This window comes from Cariama cristata, unplaced genomic scaffold (assembly GCF_000690535.1).
Source record: "Cariama cristata isolate BGI_N322 unplaced genomic scaffold, ASM69053v1 scaffold29554, whole genome shotgun sequence".
In the NCBI taxonomy this organism is placed as follows: Eukaryota; Metazoa; Chordata; class Aves; order Cariamiformes; family Cariamidae; genus Cariama; species Cariama cristata.
The window spans coordinates 22454-44237 of record NW_009614116.1 but is presented as its reverse complement, the minus strand read 5'-3'; the positions used below and the strand labels follow the sequence as shown (position 1 = coordinate 44237).

General features: G+C 47.8%; 1 protein-coding gene across 2 annotated transcripts in view; it reads right to left on the bottom strand.

The window, feature by feature from the left end:
• Positions 1-477: 477 nt before the first annotated feature.
• Positions 478-21784, bottom strand: part of PDLIM1 (PDZ and LIM domain 1) — a 32757-nt gene continuing 11450 nt past the window's right edge. The window contains exons 3-6 of one of the 2 annotated variants that reach the window (XM_009699284.1): positions 12614-12804; positions 5897-6051; positions 2690-2807; positions 478-1031 (exon numbers count right to left, since the gene is read on the bottom strand). In XM_009699284.1, coding sequence (XP_009697586.1) covers positions 845-1031; positions 2690-2807; positions 5897-6051; positions 12614-12804 — 651 coding nt within the window. In that variant the 3' untranslated portion in view covers positions 478-844. Of the gene's footprint in view, positions 1032-2689; positions 2808-5896; positions 6052-9952; positions 10352-12613; positions 12805-21784 lie in introns of those variants that run through there. The other variant, XM_009699285.1, reaches the window with a different exon arrangement.

The window sequence follows — 21784 nt, the reverse complement described above, 5'->3', positions numbered from 1 at the left end:
CCAGGAGAGATGGGACAGGGATAGGGACTAGGGCCATTCAAACCTTCCCCTCTTTGCTCCAGGACTCCCAGGTTTCCAGCAAGCAGCAAGTGGACATTTTTTTCATAGAGATCAATTTGTAACTGTGGGGAATGGAGGGGCACCTGGGTGATGCAGTAACGGGAAGCATTGACGTGCCCGGTCCCATCATCACAAAGCAGTGCTGGACGCAGAGGAAGACCCCAGGACACACTTGGGACAGGCCACCAGTGCCAGCTATGGTCTGTGGCTTGGCTGTGCCCACCTGACTTGCTGGGTGCCAGCAGGCAGCTGCTAACAGCAGCTGGGCAGCATACGAGACCAGTCTGACTCAGCTTTGTAATTCCCCTCTCACTATTCTCCAGGGTAAACACAGCCATGCACTGGGTACCTCTTCAGCTGCCCAGGGAACCCTGGGCCAGTGCACAGGGACACCAAGAGAAAGCAGACACATCTGCCTTGTGGATTCACCTCGTTTATTGGATGCAAACAGAAGGCAAATAACTGGGACACAGAAGAGTTGTTGTAATCTGACTTTGGCCTCTGATTTTCCTGTGCAATTAACAGCACAAAGAAGGGAAAAAAAAGAATTCTGTGTATTAAAAAAAAACCCAACCAAACAGTGAAAGAAGAGACAAAAAGACTGTTCAACAATTAGTGACATTTCATGTGAACAGATGGAGGATTAATAATGGGAAGCAAATTCAAAGCCATGCCTAGCATTCCTTATTGCAAATAAGATTGGGAGGAGTGGACAGGGACACTGCTTTCCAAAGAAAAGCAGCAGAGGATAAACCATCCACACCGGCTTTATGAGCAGCAGGGTTTACTTTGGGAAGACGGTGACCACCTCATAGCCCTCCGGGGGAATCACCCGCTCCCGTGCGTGCTTCTCACAGTAGATTTGGTCTTCGACAAAGAAGTGTCCTTTCTGCTTGAGGTTGGTGCCACAGTCACTGCACACGTAGCACTCGGGGTGACGCTGCTTGTCCCGGATCTTCACAAATACCCCTCTGGGGAAGGAACCAGCACCCCTCAGCACCAGGCACTCACCACTGCCTCCCTCCTCCCACCCAGCCCAGACCCACACCAGCACTGAAGGTGGACAATTTTCTCCTGCTTCTGACAAGTCAAAGTACAGGCTGTACCTCTGGTCAGGAAGATGTTAACAGCACTTTGAGAGCCCAAAATGTGCTGACATGGGAGCCTTCCTCTGGAAAGTGTTTTCTAGCACTGGCCTGCCTAACTTTCACAGGGACAGTCCTGTCACCTGTGGTGGCAAGAATCACTGTGATGGCAGCTTTAGCTGATGGCTGGAGACAGCGCAATAGCTTTCAAATGCCCAGGATCAAATGGCAGGCATCAGCTTGACCATCTAGGGGAGCAAAATTCAGGTCCAAACCAACGAGATTGCAGAACAAATCCAGAAATGACTGTCTGCTACTAACTGAGGGGGATGAAGTCTGCACAGCTAGCCACTGCTCTTTTGCTAGCAACTGACACGCCAAGTATGTGTGGGAGAAGCACAGAGACCAGATTCTTGGGTCTGATCTCAGATGCTGCTGCTCTGGAGCTGCAGTGAGCGGATCCAGCCAAACATAGGCCAGCTCTTACTGGAAAACTTCACAGCTTCACCCAGCAGATGATGAGGAAAACTACATAGCAACTCATTAACTATCACTAGAAGCAACACAACAATTTGCCAGGAGTATCATTCTGTTCCAGCAGCTATCTATATTTTCCATAATTCATTAGTTTTTAGTGCTATTCATAGTCTTGTGCTTTCTCTCCAGATCTACCCAGACGGTAGAATAATTGTAGTTTGATTCATATTTTACAGGATATGGATTTCCTCTATAATGACTCTGCCAGTCCTTGGTGCTCCAGGCATGCCAGGACCATGCAATCGCAGTGTAGTGGGTCTCAGCAACAATCTGATAGCTTGTGGTGGGCAGCATGGGAGAAATCGGAATTCTTCCATGATGATGCAGGTGGGCTACCAGCACTTGACTGCTGGAGTCAGCTGTTAAGCTGAGGGGATTCTAGGGAAGAATTTGTGGTTGAGAAGCTGAAAGGCAGATTGAAGACATGGGTTGAGTCTTTCGTGCTGTCACACTTATGGTACAGCAGCTCTGTATCGAACCCATGCCCCTGCTGTGCTGGAAGTGGGACATACACACATAAAGACAACAAAAATTATGTCTGCGAGGACACAGCAGAGGTGTGTGCTCCTACAGCACAGCAGGGAGCAGAACCCAGTTCTCCTGGTCCACATTGCTTCTGACTACCAAGGCAAGTCACCACTCCATGGTTGGGAGTGCCAAGCATTAAATACACAGGCCCTGAATGGAAAGGCCATTTTGTTTCTGGGTGCTGTAAACAGATTTCAGGTAGGAAGCAAAACACTGCAGCAACAACTGTCTCGAGGTTTGTCTCATAGGGACTTGCCTTGGTTTCCCTTGATACAGATCTGTAGAGGGAAACCCAACTCCTGCCTCACTGCGGGGGGCTGCAAAGTTAGCGCTATCAAAGCTGGTGAGAATAAATGTGCCTTGAGCCGGCTCCTGGATGCACTGGATGTGGGTAAGTGAAGTGTTTGGGGTGCAGCACCTCATCCCCTCACACAGGCATGGGATGCTTGGCCTGCAACCCCAGGGACAGGCTTACTTACACAATGCCAGATCCACACTTCTCGCACATGGGTAGCTTCTGGGCATTCCCAATTGATGAGGCCACCTTTGTGGTAGGGGCTTTGACGCTTCTAAATCCAGACGGTTTGGTAGGATCTCCTGGGGGTGGAAGGAGAGTGCTTCAGAGCATGTGAGATGCGTGGCTCTAGGCTAGTCTTCCCAAGCAGATGCGCTGCTAGGGAGGGGTGATATTCTTTAACCCCAGCTCTGAGGCAGGGATTCATGCATGGAAAGCGGGCAGGGATTTAGGGGGGTGTGTGTGTGTGGAGGATGGAGAGAAGGGACACAGCTGAACCTGACCCTGGAAATTCAAGGGCCTGAGATTGTGGGCAGTCAGATGAGAGGCTCTTCTCATCTTAAAAGCCCATCAGACTTCAGCTGATGTGTCTCACATGCATAGCTGCGCAAAGCAAAGCCTCGGCCCCAGCCTTTGCAGCACTGGAGTCCGCCTGCCGTGTCCTCATGACACAGGCAGGGTCAAGCTGATTGCCAGATTTGGGCTCAGAAAGAGGAGGTGGGTGTCCCAGCAGACTAGGGAGGACTGTCAAACTCCTTTTCGAGTCTACTGTCTGGTGTACAGTGGGACTGGCTCCCCCAAGACTCCTGGAAGATTTGGTTAACAAACTCCTTGTTCTTGCAGGACACTGGGGATAAGCTTGTGCTTTCCTGCTGCTGCATAGCATGCTCCAGGTGTCACCCTAGTGCAGCCTCTCTGGGGCAGGGGTGTCCTGCAGGTCCTTCGCAGGAGACACCTACTGACCTGGATGCCTACAAAATGGCAGTGGATCCTAGATGCAGGATACGAGGCAAGCCTTTAAATATCTGCGGTGAAAAAGGAGCCTCTTTCTTACAAAATGACACCACTGATGGGACTAGTCTCATCCATATGACTTTTGCAAGAGGTTCAACACCAGGCAACAAGGGAAGGAGGGCTGCAGACACTCCCATGATGTTTCACCACGGGGGTGAATGGGCACCTCAGACTGGGAGGGACACTGATAAAAATCCTTCTAAAACACTTCTCACTAGTGTCAAACCAAGCACACTGCAATGGTTGGTTGTGATGTAAGGGGAGGAAAAACCCTCCAAAGGCACACCGTGGTGACCAGCAAGGTCAGGGACACATCACAGTCCAGGACAGCACCACTGACAGAAGAGCTGAAGGAAAAAGGAGGGAACTGCCCACCGCACCTCCCTGTCACCACTGCTCACCCGTGGGGCCGGTGACGCTGCACTGCTTTGCCTCTGGGGCAGCCTCCAGCTCTGAGGTTTGCACCCAGCTCCATACAGAGATGCTGGTCCAGAGGTGCAAGTTCCCTTGTGGGGGCTGCAGCCCACGCACCCTCCAAACACAGCAGGAAGCACCTGGCCTCCACCAGTTACTGCAACTGACCCTTGCTCGGAAGGAAGCAGCAGCAACTACATTTTCAGGCTCTTCCCTATCACCTCTGCTCACTCCCTCTGCCTCAAACAGCACGTTGCTTATATCAACAACATTGACAGCATGTTTTTAAATCTCTCTAAAGGAATCAGCTTAATCAAATACCGACAGGAAACATAACTTGTTCCGCCCTGTGAAACAGCCTCCACCTATGAGTGCAGGGTCAGGTCTAAACACAGACCAGCCATGGTGCTTCCACACACCAGTGTCCACACACAGCCCCCATGTCCAGGGCCAGGCTCTCGGCTGGTGTAAGTCAGTGCAGCCCACACAGTCAGCGATGCCCCAAGGGACTTGTCCCAGCTGGGGAGATAGCTCGCTGCTGCTACTCACAAGCCATCGCCTGAAGCCAGGCTGGCAGAAGCAGCCAACCCATGTGCTATTTATTGCCGTGGACATGATCTGACTCAGCAGCAGCGGTGTTTGAGCCTGGCCGAGCGGGCGGCAGGCCGGGGCACAGTCTCCTCAGGGACAGACATTCCTTTGGGGCTGCGTAACCTCCCAGCCCCACTCCGCGTGGATGATTATCAGCTCACAGTGGAGTAATGCCAAAGCCTATCCTGGCCTGTGGTCGGGGAGGCAAACCTTGTGCCAGAGAATCCCAATAATGCTGCAAATCTTCAAAGAAAGATAAAACAGAGGCTTTTGCTTCTTATCTTCTTCAGCACTACTAAGCATGGGGGAGGACCTTGGCTGTGTGAGAAGTCCTGGCTACTCCAGTCCCTTCCATGCAGGAGCTGAACCCTAAGGGCAAGTTGCAAACACTCAGTGTTTAAAAGATGCTTTCAGGTAGGTATTCTAACAGCATAGTAAACATGCCAAGGTCCTGGTTTCTTTCTTCCTATTGTTTCCTTATGTCCTTCGTTTTGCCGTTTCCTTGCAGATCCCTCAGACCTACCAGCAGTTCGCTGATCTGTTTCACTTTGTGGCAAATATCTCAGCACCAGGCTTTTGTTGGATGAAATTGAACGTACCACTGCCAAGCTAATAACACAAAAGACAAAGTCTCAACTGGCCTAAGGGAAAAAAAAAAGTCCTTGGAATTTTTTTTCCTATTTATTTGTTTATTTTATTTTATTTAAGGGGAGAAGAGAGTATGATTTGGCCCCCACCTAAGTTAATTGGCTTTTTTATCTTAAAGTCTATAGCCCTGAACTACACAAGTCCAGATGTCAGATCAAGAATGCCAAGCAGAGTGAAGTTTCAGAGATTAAAAGCTATGAACTGCTTGCTGTAACCCAGCTTCCCTATTTTTACATTCAGCTGCAGAAGCGGATCCTTTTTTCTTATGTAGAGGGACGGAGGTCAGAAGCTTTAGGACTCACTGAAGAGCACTAATCTTACACCTTTCAAAGTCTTGAATCTAAGATAGTCTTTAATCAGTGGATATTATCTTAAAGGGGCAAACGTTTAGAAAGTATAGAAGAGTTTTTGCAACTTTTTAAATTTGTTCTTGATAACTAAATGTTGTAGGGGTTTATTTCTTGAGCACTCACTCAATGAATAAGCAATGATATGGGCCCATAGACACTGAAACTAATGAATGAGAGAATATTTAGGAGTTAAGTTAGTGAAAGGGTTTGTAAGTTTCTGTAGAAACCACCTACACACACTACTGTTTGAACAATCAACAGCTAAGAAAGGAAAATAAAGTTTTAGATGTTACTCTTAAACAAACACTGTACACAGCGCAAGGAATGGCAAAAGGGAAAAGCGCACTCAGATTAGGTGTGTAGTAAGTGCTCACCTTTCTCTTCTGACTCCAAAATCTCTTGTAACACGAGGAACGAAGCAGACTGTCTGGGTGGCTCATTTGACTCTTGATTCTCCTGGAGCATCTTGTAAACCTCAGATTCTCTGTCTATGACAATGCCGCCTGGGGGTTGGTTACGCTGGTCTAAACTGTGGAAGGAACAGAGTTAACGCTTGTTAAACAGCTGAAAACTAAAGCCAGTCCCTCTAGCAAAAATTTCACAATGCATTATATGACTGAAAAATGAACATGCAAAACAAATGCACAACAGGACACCATAAAACACGGAGGTGCTGGATGTGCTCACACAAGACAGCTGCAGCCCGGGTGGGATCAGCACGCTGGGCTATCCACATACACCACTGTCAATGGGTTCTCGCCGACCACCCCCGGCCAGTCTCCAAGTGTTCTCCCTGCTTCACAATTTCTATATACTGCAGAAACTAAAACTTTCTGCCCAGGAAATCACTGCTCTGTTAATAGGAAAATAAAAAACTCATGTGATGGGATGGGAATGCCACATGGCAGCGGTGCCATCTATGCATATTCCTTGCATGCGTGAACTACCTTAAGACTACTACCTTACACCACTGTGAATCTCAAATTAAGTAAAGTTTATTCCATTAAAAAGAAATCTCTGCAAGTACACTATGAATTGGTCCTAAAGGCCACCCTCATGAAGTAACATCTGTAGGATTTAACTAAAAGATCTTCTGATTGGCAATAACTTAATTTGGTTTTCAAGTGAGTGTTATTATTTCCATTTTATAGGTGGAGACTCTGAGCCACAGCCCATTTACAGCATTTAACTAAGGTTAACGAGCAGGTCAAGGGCAGAGGAGATTTCTGCCTGCTAAGACTGGGCCTTCCTTTCAGCTGTCCCCTGATCTGCTGCTGGCACTCATGTCATTAGGGACCTCTTGCACCCTCAGCCTAGAGCCCGAGGTGCTTCAGGGGCAGCTTCTCACAGTGCAGGGTGGGTGAAAGGGTGGTTATCGTGCCACTGGAAGGGTCTTTAGGGAGAAAAAAAAAGAGGCTGGGGGCAGTACCTAGGATGTTCTCCACATCCAGTGGATACAGGCTAAACTACAGGCTTAAAACTGCAGGAGGATATTCAGAATATCCCTTGTGAAAAGCCCTCCAGCAGACAGACACTGATATACCAGAGGAGATTGCCATGGACAGGTGAGCAAGCTCCATACTAAAGGATTTAAAAAGTCTGGACAAATATCCACTGGGAGTGATTTAAATCAATGGTCTAAATTGACCAAATGCTGGGCTAGAGGATGGACTGAAGGACACAGGATGTTCCTGCCTGTCTTGTATTCTGTGGCCAGAGTAAAACGTCTCTGGAAAAATGAGACAACTGACAAGTCTCCTCTGATGGCTCAATTACATAATGCAGCCTTACAAATGTAAATGGTCTATTAGGTTTCACTGTTCCTGCACCCTGTGATTGCCTGAAAAGTGCATAAACATCCTGAAGTTCAGACTAAATTGCAGAAGGAAATCTTTTTCTTGAGAAGGCAACTGCATACTTTCCATGCGAATGTGCAGTTGAGTCATCTGAGAGTTACTCTACATAATAAACTCTTCAAGCATCAGAGGTACAATCATCACATGTGTTATAAAATGCTATTTCTATAAAAAGAATTTCATAAAATGTTTCCATCTTTAGTAATTTTCAGTGGAGCGGGAAGCACATTAGACTTGTAAGCGGCTGAACTCTTGAAGCCTGAATCTCGTTTACTGAAGCCTCTAACCCAAAATAAAATAAGGATGTTTCTTCTATTACACAGAAAATGTCCTAGGTTATCCCAAAAGAATTCATGCTCCACATTACATTCGTCTTATGTAAACTCATACACTTCCACCACTCTGTCCATCCATAAAAACATTAGGCAAGAAGCCTTTCATTGCAGTTTGCATACTAAGAATGGTTCACTAACATGCATTCAAAAAGCAAAAGCTAAATCACCTTAAAGATCACTAGAATCAAACAAAGCCATCACATTTCAACCATGCATTGTGGCAGTGTGCAAGACATACAGACCAGATCCCCCAGGTATACACCCTATAGATACACTTGCCATATACGAGACTTCTGAAAAAACTATAAAAACCCCCAAATCCTAGAATTTGTACCAGCAGAGTGAAATACCTCAACTTGTCAGGGCAGAAGGCTATGCTGCTTATAAAAAAAAAAAAAAAAGCACCAAAAAAACCAAAAAAAACACCCCAAAACCACATGCATCTTTTGAATGGGCAAGGCCACAGACGCAGGAATTGTGCCTGCAGGATAATGAGTCTCCGTATGTCTGCTGATTTATGGCACCTCCTGTTACAGAGGTACTTTATCTCCAGCAATCACCAGCAACTGGTGTCCTTTTCCATGTGCAGGAGTTCCCTGATGCAGAAACTTTGTAGGGGACAACTCCAACGACCTTTACTGAATTTCAGACTCACACAACCATTACTGGATCTCACTGCTTCTACCACGGGCAAGCTGCAACACCGAATAACACTGGATCACTGAGCTTTGAAAATTGGCAAGAAGGTGGTAATAAAAACCATAAAGACACAGTCTTGCACAGCGTCTTCAGAAAAGCACAGCTTATTCTTTACTAATGTCATTTTATTATTTTATGCTAGCACATTTTGTAAAGTTTACAGGGATCTCAAAGCTGGGCTACAGGAAGGCCCAGTACTTGGAGCGCTTGCTTTTGCAGTGAAACAATTGCTGATGCCTGCGGGGCACCTTTGTGAGTGCTATCAGCGACCTGGACCAGCCCAGACAGCCAGCAGAGCGTGACCACTCCTGGCCTGCACGGTATTGGTATCAGCTGCCGGAGCACTGGCTTCCAGCAAGTAACAACTGGCCTGAGTAACACGGCAGGAGTAAATCCACAACCTACCAGTATCTCCTGGGTGCTGGCACACAGCAACGCTTGGCTGCGTGGGTCCATGGGTGAGGACACCAACTTTTCTGCTTTGAAGCATGTGGTGCTCAGCCCAGGAGGGGACTGTGAGCAGCCAAGGAGCTATGAGATCTGGCTGTGCCCTTTCGCTGTGTCCCATGGAGGCTGTGGGACTGACCACCTCCCTGGACCACATGTCACACAGCTGCAAGCTGCTTGGTCACATAGTGGGGTACCTCTGCTGAAGGTTCACATATTCTGAAACAATTCAGCCTCGATTGGAGCTGTTCTGCAAGAGGGCTAAATCTGCTTTCTGCTTCACCCATCTCAATACTGAAGTCCTCCCTGTAAAACCCTGTGGGCTGTCATTTAGCAGCATGGGCCAGCTGGTTCCCAACTGCCACAAAGCAAACACCAAAGAACACCCAGGCCTTGTGATGCTGAGGTTCTCCGCAAGTCCTGCAGATGTTGGAGCATGTCGAGCATCTTCTGCTCCTACGGGCAAAGAGACAGCCCCAAGAGCAGCAACCTGTGCAGACAAGTGGGCAGAGGTGGGATCACAGACTGCATCCTCCATGTGCCTGGTGCCTGCCCAGGCTGCTCCTAAGTCATGAGTAATATCAGCAAAAGATGGAGACTCATGGGGACCTGCTTCAGCCTGAAATGAAACATGCCCATAGTCCAGCCCACAGCCAGCGAAGAAATGCACAAGGACCCGTGCGGCAGCCCCTTCCAGTCACAAACAACAACAGTCATTTCAGTGCAGGAGAAACACCAACTTTCAGGATAAAGCACTGTCCTGCCCCCAGCAAATCCACCTGCTGCAGGTGGCTCTTCCAGGAAAGCCACCAGCTGCTGTCAAGGCCCTGCTGCATGGGCACGCAGGGAGCAATGGACACGCCGACAGGCTGAAATCAGGTTTTGGTGCTTCCTACAGTGTTGGACAGAGACACAATGCAGAGAAAGCTCCTGTGAAGAGTCATGCACTAACGTCGGAAAGGTGAAATGTAAATGCTGTTTTCTTGTGACTGGCCAATGCCATGAGCCACAGACAGGGACAAGGCACTCGTGGACACTGAGATGCGGATGAACGGATGCACCGAGCTGGCCACAGACGCAGCGAGCGGGTTACCTGGGGAAATCGGGGCTAATGGAAGAGATCTGCCCCTGCAGGGAATCCATGATGTTGCTCTGCGAATAGAGCTGCAGGGGAGAATTGAACTGCATGTGCAGCACTTTGAGTCCTGGCACCTCCACTTCCACGGGGCTGTTGGGGCAGACCTGTGCCACACGCTTCAGCTGCTCGGGCCCCACTCGGACTTGGCTGGGCATGGAGGAGGTGCTGTGCCTCCGCTGCAGGGGCTCACAGGTCTGTGCCTGCAGAGGGTTATAGATGGAGGCGAAGGGAGCCTTCATCGCGCTTGTCGGCGATGGGTGGCTACAGGCCCACGGATTCACATGGGCAGTTTGAGTTGTGTTTGTTTAGGAGTTCATTTGGGTTTTACATTGTGGAATTGAGGGAAAATTGCAGAGGAAGAAGAAAGGAAAGAAGGAAGAAATTAATGAAGGACTAAACCAAATACTCCAAGTGATACAAGCAGTTGCAGAATACTGTCTGAGGGACACACGACTGCATACATTACTGTATACTAAAGGCTTCTGGCTAATGCTGTGGCTCTGGTCTCACACTCCAGGTGTGTCCACACAAAAACTAAAATGCAGTTACTCTACTGATGAGCAAATGCCGGGTTTGTAAAAGCAATGAAGACATGGCAGCAGGGGTTTCACTATGAACTCGCTACCTGAACACACACTCGTGGTCCCACTGTCCAGCCAAGGAATGCCAACTTCACTGCTGCCCTTCCCAAAGCTAGCCTGGGCATCCTACTGAGGGGCAATCTCACCTCCGATCCCCAAACAGATGTGCTCAGCAATGGGGCTTCCCCCTGCCCTCCCTGCCTGCTTTGTGACACCAAATCCAGTGGAGGTGTTAGCTGGTGTTTCTGTCTGTACCACAGCCCTGCATTTACATCACACACCCTCTTAAGGATGGAGCACGGACCAGGTCCCTGTGTCACATCACCATGTGCGGTGGCAGGATGAGGCTGCCGGGTTCAGATAGGCTGCGTGTCTGCTGGGTGCAGGATGGGGATGCAGATAAATGCCAAGTAAACCCAGAGCAAGGTCGGCCATGTACAAATAACTCAGCAAAACAGATGGGCAGGAATTTAAAGGCAGCTGGAAGGCTCTGTGAAGGGAGAACCTATACATTCTATGCTTGTGCACTGGGGAGACCACAGAGGCCCCTGCCACTGAAAACCAGCAGCAATTCATTTGCTTTTGATGACTCTGTAAACAAAAGTTTACTAGCATTGAAGGTCTCATCCACAGTCCCCTCAGCATTCCTTTGCAACTTGCTGTGTTTCAGCAAGGGAAAGATGAAAGAGATCCCATGTACCCCACAGGCAGCAGGGCTGGCAATGGACCTTCCTGTTAGGAGCACAGTGAGCCACAGCACTAGAAGAAACACACCTCTTTTCTGATTCCTGCAAGAAAAAGGGATCACCCACCAGGTTCCAGTCAAATATACGTGGCTTCCAGGGAGTGCTCTCACCTGGAGGGGACTCCAGACTAGACCAGAGGTGGTATTTGACTGCCAAGTGGTCCTATCAGGTTAACGCAGTCAGATTTCCCTTGTCCTTGCTCTGCCTTTGTTCAGCTCCTGAATGAGTCTGCTGAGGTCTACCAGAAGCAAACGAGGCACAAGCGCCTGTCAGCTTGTTTGCCAGTTGCAGCACCGTAACCCTGCCTAGAAGGGCCCATGCTGCAGACAGGGCTGCCAGTGTGAGAAGCCAGTTTCAGTCAGGGGCAAGTTTTCAGGCTTGTGTTAAACCACAATCTCGGGTCTTTGTGCCCTGCAAAAGCAGAGGATGAAGTTACTTTTGTCTCCCCATTCAAAAGTCAGGAATTTAGATGATACTCAACTAAAGCATTGGTCTCACAGCTTTTGTTGTAAAAGTGGCCAAAGTCTTCCAGGCAGTTTGGTACTACTATACAGAGACTTAGAGCAGTTAAGCAACTTGATGACAGCCAGAGCCAGAAAGATTTCAGACAGCTCCTGGTTGATGGCTTCCAATGAAAAAAGAGAAACTTTGGACTTCTGGGATAAGGTAATGTCTTTAGCGAAGCTCAGATGCAATCACAAAAATCAATAGGCCATTTTGAGGTTGGGACCCTTTCCAATCCCATACATAAAATCACTCATGCAGGTATGAATGTTTCAGCTACTTTTTAAAACTCCTGTGAAAAATGAGGTTCAACAATAAAAAAATAGAAAGATTCAAACTTAGGCAAAGCCTGTCTATGAATCCCAGGCCAGCCAGGAATGGGGATGTGTGTGCTTCCTGCGCTAGCCATTACTCTTCCTGCCTAGCACCGCCCGCAAAGCCAGCACAAAACGCTAACTTTAAAAAGTGCTCGTAACAAGCTATCAGGCACCTGTTCAGACCAGCGGGCTGGTATGTCATGCTGAACGCACGTGGAAACTGTGTCGGTCTCTGCTAAACAAAGAAACACAACAGCATTAATAACATTTCTGCATCTCATGAGAAGTTCCCCGCTCCTCCAAGCCCTGCCCCTGGGAACCACATCCACTTTTGTGCCTCTGCTCCTTCCTTGTCCTGAAAGAGAGCTTTTCCAGGTTAACAAATTGGTACCCTCGCAGCAAACTCACGTCTCCTGGAGCCTTCCCCTGGGGGCCCAGGCAGGGAGGGGAGGCGAGGAAGATACTTACAGCTTGGTAGGCTCCAGGGCCCCAGGTGATGTCTTTGACTCCACTGCACTGTTGAAGGTCTGGATGTTCTCTGAGGAGTAGAGGCCTGCTGGGTTGTTGTACTGGGCAGTGATCACTCTGGGGGCAGAAGCCGTGGCAGCAGTGAAGGGCACTGCGCTCCGGTTGTGTGCACTTCCTATGTGCCTTATTTCCTGCATGCAAAGGAGCAGAGGCAAAAATCAGAGGTGCTCAGGCATGCAGGTGGGATGTGACGGGGCAGATCGGAGCAAGCAGCCACTGCAACGGTGGCCTTGGCGTCTGGTGTCAGCTGAAGAACATGCGACCATGACCACCAAAGCAGGTGAGCGTCCTTCACGCATCACAAGGGCTCCCAGCCCCACCCTGGATGGCTTCAGGCTGACCTTCAGGACATTTCAGAGTTGACATGCTGGGGAACATAAGAGCTCAGAAACACTGCCAGAGCTGTTAGCTCAAGGTGCCACACACCTGGGAGCTCTTGCAAGCTTACAGTGAGCCATGGGACCTACCTTCTCATGCAAGACTACAGATTTTAAGCATGCCTTGCAATTCCTGAAAGCAGGGCTGATTTCTATGGAAAAGTGAAGATGAGGGGCAGAAGGTGGAGTACTCTTCAATGACATCTGAAAGTTTGGCTTTCCTTAGATAAGAGCAACCCAAAAAGAAGTGATTTATCATTACTACAAGTGCTCTGGAGCATGTCTGCTCCTTCAGCTAAGACTGGTGTTCACAGCTGCCTTTCATGAACAACTTTGGACTTTCTGGACAGGAAATTCCCACAATAAAGGTGGGAAGATGACCACTGTTAATAAAAAGAGTGTCTACAGGCAGTGACAACGGGGCCTCACTAGAGCAGGCATAAGAAAGGACTAATGTTCACAGACATGGCCGATATATCCAGGGCTAAAAGATGGCACCAAAATGTGCACTGTGAAATGTTTCAGCCAGCTATAGAGATTGGGCATGGCTTCAATACAGGGCTAATGTCCAATGACACAGGATGAAATGGGGCCCTTCTTAACATGCTGGGCCCATGGTGCCCAGCTCTAATTAATACAGCCCGTTCCCCCTCCTACTATACACAGGCGCTGACTTCTACAGCAACGAAGTGAGCCTTCACCGCCCTCTGAACATCTCATGGCATTTTTTTTGATAGAGCTATAGTTACAGGATAAACAGTCACTAGAAACAAGTATGACTAAATTCCCCTACAAATTTTTATTTAAAATCACTTTTATGTCCCCAGATTTCCTTAGGCATCTGGCTAGCATTCCCAGACTGACAGATGGGAGTCATCTCACTTCATGGCACTCAAATGCTATTTATGGCATCAAGCACAGCACAGGATCCTTCAGAGAAGACCGGCGTGGATCCAAACACACTCATGAGTTACAAGTCATTTGAAATCAGCGGCGTAGCTCAAGATATTCAGGTGTGGGGTGGCGGGGTTGCTCTCCCACGGCTTTCTAACCAATGCATATGGACGTCAGCCATGAAGCTTTCCCACACACCAAAGGAAGAAAGACCCTGGAGTAATTAGCTAATCTCCCTTTGTTGCAATCTCATTCAAAGCACATAATAGCAGTCATAAAAATAGTCTTTCCCATGGCAGAAACTGGATTTTAACAAAAAAAAAAATAAATTACTTCAGCCTGTATATCACACCATGGGGAAAAGTATCAGTGATCTAATATCAGCATTAAATACACATGCTAGCCCACCATTTGGAGGCCACAAGTAGGAGAGGGTTTCAGAAGTGCACATAAATAGTCAGTTTAATGAAAGACAGAGGCAGAAGTTTTAGGCCAAAGGGGTTATACTCTTAGGTCAAATATGCCCAAAGTTAAATCATGTCACAATCTGTATTGTGGAAACATTTAAGTATTAACCAAGAATTAGAGAAAGGGAAGTAATTTAGAGTATTTTTTTAACATTCTGGTTTCCTAAGGAAGTAAGGCATCTCGATTACATATTCCACACGCACATGGGTATGTTCCCACCGCCACCAAGGACCTTTGAATCTGTCAGCCAAGCCCAAATCAGTTTGACAGTGATGGAGGCCTCAAGGATGTACAAGTTCCTACAAGTACTGAGAAAATAGACAGCCAGATGGAGGAGAGAGACTAAAATCACATTCCTCGACTCCAAGAACAACTGTTACAAGCGCTCAGGCACAGAATCCACACAGGAGATTTTGACCTACTTTTGCCCACCAGGTAGGTTTTCTGCTGTGTAATAACATCCAAGACCACAAATGAAGCTTTCAAAAGTGTAAGGACATCTGTTGTAGCTCTCATGTGGATAAAGTCCCCTGACTATAAGGGATTTTATAACAGGTTAAATAAAGATATTGGTGCAGAAGGTGGTGTCTGAAGATTAAATTAGAAAAATCCCAGCTAGAGAACAGCATAGAAGGTGTATAACCCAAGAGTCTATAGACAAATATTACAGGAGCAGTACCATTATAAAGGGCATTTGGATAATCCAAATTCTCCAGCACTTCCTGTCACGCCGTTCTGCTCTTTCTGCTTGAGCTGTGGAAGGAATTTGCAAAGAACAAGTGCTTTCATGATCCCAAGATCAAAAGATAACATGTTCTCGCTGTCAAATGTATTTACCTAGGGATTTGCCAGAACTGCCAATCCAGGTCCTGTGCTGTGCAGCAGTTTTGTTAAAGCCCCAGCTCCTGCAATTGTGTTTATGTGAGAGTCTTTGACTTTCATGCTGAAAAAAAATCAGAAATGTGACACTCCCACAAACCTGTCCACCAGCAGGCAAGTGAAAAATGTTAGTACAAAAACACTGCTATACTGTGTACATGTGTGGGGGCAGCACCTCATTTATGCAGTTGAGATGCCTGGGGTTTGCAGCATCTCTAAGGCTGTGGCGTTCCCAGGACCACCACAAGGAAAAGGGGGCAAACATCATTAAACAGCATCCCTGGCTGGGACACAGACTGCAAGAGCAGTAAGCAATGGTCTGTTCGCAAAAGAAGAACTGGCAGTCAGACACAAGGACATGCTCTTATCCAGTCAGAGCATGACCCGCTGTTTCTTTGTCAGTAGTACAGAGGAGTGTGACTAATATTAGATCTTTCCGGAGACATCTTTGGTTGGCATCTGCAGGCAGATCCATAAGCGCTTGCCTCACCCTTCCTGCAAGCCACGGTGCTGCCTCAGTTCCCCGACACCGGCCCTGTCTGCAGCAGGCTGCAGTCAGCAGTGAGCAGGGGTACCAGCGCCAGTTATTTCAGTCTGAAGCTGGGGTATGGAAGTTCCCAAGCTTCCAGGAAGGATATTCAAGATCAACATTTTACCACTATAAACTGATAGCGTGATAATTAAATCGCTTTGTCTGCACAGATACCAGCTTCACTCCCCTCTGACCCTTGCTGAGCTATGTCTCCAGAGGGGCTAGCAGAGTGGCTAGGCCAAGCTAAAATGGCTTAGCAACTGCACAAACTTCTCTGCCAGAGTGCTGCTTCAGAACTCAGAGGTCTCATCTTGCCTCACTTTCAAAATGAAGCCATTCCTCCAACAGCCCCCTCCCTACCTGAAACTACCTCCTCTATATGAACAAGCTCTAAGTGGCTTTGTAGCACAATACCACGTGCTCCCAAGTGCTTCAGGCACCAGCGCAAATCCCCCCATCTCAGACAAAAAGCTATTTCTCAATCTCAAGGACAAATAAGGTTTGTAGGACCCCAGCTTCAGGTCAAATACACAGTTCTCCTGCCAGATGAGTTTTCTGGGTGCTGTCTGTTAGTGACAGCAGTCCTCTCTGGGGGCAGAGGGGGACACTGCTGTGCGTTGCAGGTGCTGCACCGCGATCCTTCCAGCTGGGTGCCAAGGGGCTTCCTTGCCACCCCAGCCATCCCGGCAGGGAGCCGCCAGCCACGGTACCAGGCTGCGGGGATGGGGAAAATGTCCCTGTGGGGCAGGAAGCAGATCAGCATTTCCTACTGCACTGGCTACAGGCTGCGTCATGGGGAATTATCTGGGAAAACAATGGCCCCTTCCTCCCTCTCGTCCTGCTCACGCCAAGCCACACTTGGCAACACTGAAGCCCAGCCTGTGAAATCCCCACAGCTACACCAGCCGTTATGTCCGTGCCTGGAGCCAGCCAACAGCTCGCAGTATGGGCGGCTGCTTCCTCCTCACCATGCACCAGAGATGGACATGGCTACCACAATGGGACTCGCTCATCCCGGGAACTGGGCCATGAGACTCCAGGGAAATTCCCAGATGTCACCAAGGCAGACAGATAGACAGATAGCCCAGAATGAGCTACCTCCATCAGCTGAGCTGGGGCACATCCCATGCACCAGGGCAAAAAGCCACCTGGAGGCCTCCATGACCCCATGTGCCCTTGGGCAGGCTGGGGGCAGGCTGGGGTGAGGGTGGGCTCTTGGGTCCCATCTGCCATGTGGTGACGTGGCCAGGGCCATCCTGGCTGCACCGACCTTGCCACCACCAGAAACAGGAAAAACGTGGAGGCTTTTTGTACTCGTTAAATAAACTAAACCGAGACGTGAGTGGTCAGGCAGCCTTTTCCCTAAGGTCCCTAAGCGGGATTTTCCTCTCCCCACAGCACAGCCTGAAGGCAGCTGGGCTGGGGCCTCAGAGGTGCTGACTAGTGTCCTGCTGCCACTGCACCCCCACTCCCGTGCCTGCCCCCTGCTCCTTCCCAGGCTACCTCCCTGCAGCCCCCAGAGGAAAGGCAGGTCAAGTACAGAGCGAGGGGCTGCTTGAAGCCACCAAAAACTAGTTTCAGGTGTGGAGTCATGATTTAGAGACGAGCCAGCGTAGTAATTTCCTGATGATCCAGCTCTCGGAGTCAGGGGATTCACTCCAACCTTGTAACAAATTAAAAAAAATTAGCACCCAGGCTTTGCAGTTGCAGGGAGAAGCAAAAGCCCTCGACCCCACAAGCCCCTGAAGTAGCCAAGCGAGCTGGCAAAACCCGCTACCCCACCAGGCCCCGGAAACATGGGATGTTTTTGTGTCCCAAGTCAGAGCCCAGAGGCTCGGGGCGGGCAATCCTGGATTGCACACCTCGAGAGCCGCGCCAAGAGGAAACAAGATTAAACATTTCTCAGTATAAATGTTTACTCAGCTCTAAGAAAATGGGCCCCTGACCAAACCTCAGCGAACGAGAGCACTCTGGTCCCGCGGTCAGGGAAGGAGAGTGGAGACCAGCAACCAAAGCCCCCGGCCCCGTCCTCACCCTTGTGAAGCTGCCCAGGCAGCGAAGGTCGTGCTTGTGCCCAGCCGGCACACCGGGGGGGAGGCTGCTTGTGCTAAACATGCAGCAATCGCTCAGAAGAGGACGTCTTCATGGCAAACTCTACCCCATGCTATGTTTCATCAGCTGCGATCACAAGCATTAAGAAATGCCTTTACTTTCACCTCTCCCTCTGTTATTGTTTGGGGTTTTTCAGCTATGGAAAGATCTTTTGCAATGCTTTGAAATCTGATTAGAAATTAGGAAGGGTTTGGGGTTTTGTTATTGTAGAGGGGTAAAACAACAAGGCTGGCTTCCCACATCCTCTCCCTCCACGTCCCTGACACATTCCACATCCATGCGGTAACGCCTTTTAACCAAAACCAGCAGATCGCGATATGCCAGCACAGCTCCCTTGTCTGAAACTCAGCGTTGTTACTTTATATGCCTATTGCTTCATGCATTGCCCACACATGCATGGCCTTATCAAAGGCCAAGCCAGCCACACACCCAGTTTCTATAGCCCCTGCCCTCTCCGTATCCAAGGAGATAAAATACACAAGATGGAAACAATGACATCATTCTCCGAGGACAAGGATGACAAGGATGAGGACAGGACAGGCGGTCTCAAGAAGCCTTGGGAAGACAGAAGTGGCTGTTTGTCTCTGTCATCCCACAAATACCCTGATTAACCTTCAGAGCTCCTCCAGCTGCATGTCTGGAGATTATTTCTCATTTTAAAAAAAACCCAAACATCCTCACGTTTGAAAGCCTGTATCTTCTGTAGTTAAGAAAAGCTGATCTATCCATCTCAGACCAAGAGTTTTCACTGACATTCTTGAGGGGTGACATTAGTACTTGTGTCTCGCTGCAAATGGGGTATGTGGCCTTCAGGGAGCTGGATAAGGGTTTTTGGAGACAGTCCTGGTGTTGACCACCATCAACGCTGGTCTCTCTCAGCTCAGCCCATTCCCTACATGAGCTCACTCAGCTCAAACAGAGACCTAGGCCCCATCGACCTCAGTGTCCTACAAATACAGGCAAAAAAAAAAAAAAAAAACCAACAGAAAAACCCCAACAAAACCCAACAGACAAACTTTCTCCCACAGAGCCCAGGTATGACAAGACATGGCACAGTCTGAAGGATAAAGAGTTTTCTCGTTCATTTTTTAAGGGACAATACAGCCATGCACACCCGCGCATGGGTCCAGAGCTTAATGCCTGGCCCAGGGTCACCAGAGAGCATGGCTGAGTCTGAAGGTTATGCTGGTCTCTGGTCAGTGTCATAAGCGTTAAAATTACCTCAGTCACAAGCAATTTGTGCTCTCTTGCTATGATCACTTTTCTCAAGAAATGTTAAGCAGAAGGCAGAGGCAGACGTGTTATTTTAATCTTTCCCACTGCATTGAGGAAAAGCTCTTGATGGGAAAATGACACTGAGCAATCACCCTTAGGATATGGGTGAGAAGTGCAAGTGAAATAATCAAGTAAATATACTAAGAAGACTCAGCCATTTCCTTCCCCTAATGTTACCATGGTCACAACCAAAACAAAGCTGGCTCAGCCACTGAGTCATCACCGCTGACAAGCTGCTGCACCTTTTGATGAAGTGTGATTTTGTCATCACTCTTGCCTCAGTTTAAATCAATTTAGAAGGATAAAGATGATGGTAATGAAATAATAATAAGGCTGTAGCTCTTTCATGGGCAAAGGTCAGCTTAGACAACAAAGTTAGTTTTGGGAGTCAGGACTTCAGGGAATGCATAGGAGGTTGTGGAATGCCTTTTTATTTTCCAAATATTTTGAACTTGCATTCCAAGTAAGGGAAAATACTTCCAAGGATGAGGCAGCATTTCACCAAGTATCAGCCTCCCAAAAGATTACAGGAGTAAACAAAAAGTCTATTTCAAATGGGGTAAAAAAATGTGTAAGCAGTGATCTTTAAATACACGGCTAGTCATATGGTTCTTGATACAAACTGAAAATTAATTTCTCTTGCAAGAGCTTTTGCAAAGATCTAGTTAACGGCACCGATAAAATGGGAAGAGGAAAAGAAGGTGGACAAGTGTTGTGAGAAATTTCAGTTAAGATATTGAAGGTAGGAGAGGCAACATCAAACTACCTAATTTTAAGAAAGGTGGAAACTTATTCAAATAATTGCAGTCCAATTTCTACAGCAAAGGTTTCAAAGCTTTTTTTTTTTTTTTTTTTTTTGAGTCTGACATAAGTCTATTCACATGTGTGATTATATTTCTGCATTCAAAGGGCTGTGTACAGAATCAGTGAGAAACATCTTCAGAGGACCCTGGATCAGCGCTTAAATGAACTACTTTGACTCAGTATGTCCTGCTTTCTTTGGTAAGTGAATTAATAAGTGTTCTGCACAAGACTGTTGCCAAGGAAAGCAAAAATATTGTTTTCACTGGCGAGCAAGTTAAAAAAACCTGAACAGCTCAGTCAGCGCTGCCTTCGAAGACTGGACTCTACTCACAACTTCTACCAATCCTGTTGGAACAAGTGAGATCAGCATCTTTGTGGTAAAACTCATAGCAGTTTGCCATGCTAGTGTATACATATACACAGCATCTTCTGCGCTCTGCTGATGATGATTTGCAGCAGGCCTGGCTGAAATCTCTGGTGATGCTGCAAAGACACAGCCCCAGAGTAACTCGGTCGATGCTTGCTATAACTCTGGAAGAAGTCAGCATTCTCTGCCAACATCATGCTCCAAGCAGACAGACCTTGCCACAAACCTCACTTGCTGCAGTCAGCTACTGAAAAAGGAAACTGGTGTGTATTTAAAAAACAAAACAAAACAAATCAAAACCCACCACACAACAAAAAACCCACTTTAAAACTTGATGGTGTTCATGACACTTTTCCTTGGCACAGCAGACTACGATGTTAAGGCAGTTAACCAGGAAGGGTAAATGGGAGCTTGTGGTTTGGGAACATGAGAAGTACATCTTCCCTCACGCTGCTAAATTCTTCTGCTTCAATATGAAGCAAGCAAAGCCCTTTAAAGGAAAGCCCCATGCTCTGAAAAACAGCAAGCACCACTCACATAGGCCACTGCAAATGACTTAATTGGCTTCATTTTAAGGAAAAGAAGAAAAAAGGCAAGAATTCTGCAAGGCTTGAATATTCATTTTACAGAAGGAAAAAAAATTCTTCTAGTATCAACCATCACAAGGGGTCAAAGCCTAATTTTCGGGCAACGGTTGGTTTGTAGTGCAAGATTAAGACAAGGGTCACTGGTCAGAGATAAGGTTTGCAACAGGAATCTTTATGCAGTCAGTTCCTTTTTTTTCTGAAGTCAGTTACAGGTCGGTATCAACAAATTCAGTTGTGCCACACTTAGAAACTGGTAGTATCAGGGTATCAATATAATGGTCAGAGTTACAACCAGGATTAGGACCAAGGTTAGTGTTTAGGAGGGGATGTGCTCCACCACCAGGGTTATTGCTGAATTCTGCACAGCCTGACCTTCATGATGCCCTTTACTTGGATTTTAGTCCCTCTCACCCAAGTTTCATACCAAGTTGCAGTAGGGTCCCTGAAACAGTCCAGGGCTGACTCACATAGAAACACAGAGGGCAGCGGACTAAAGGAGAGCCATTGATTACGGTTAAAACTGCCATTGCAAATGAGTTTAAGTAAGAGGTGACATCAGTTAATTAAAATAGCCTATGTTTAGTACTTGACCAGCAGTGGATGTCTATCCAGTGACCCAGGCTGGAATTGAGGAGAAAGTGTAGTAGTGGTGCAGCTGGTGACAAGGGGGCTGCAGCAGCAGGTTTCTTGCTGCAGTTAACTAAGCTTAGTGAGCTATGTTAAACTCTTGCCTGGCATGTGTAATGCCCTATGTTTAATTCTGGGGCATTTAGCTAAATACTGGCTAACGGCTGGGTTGGGTAGTTGGCCTCCAGG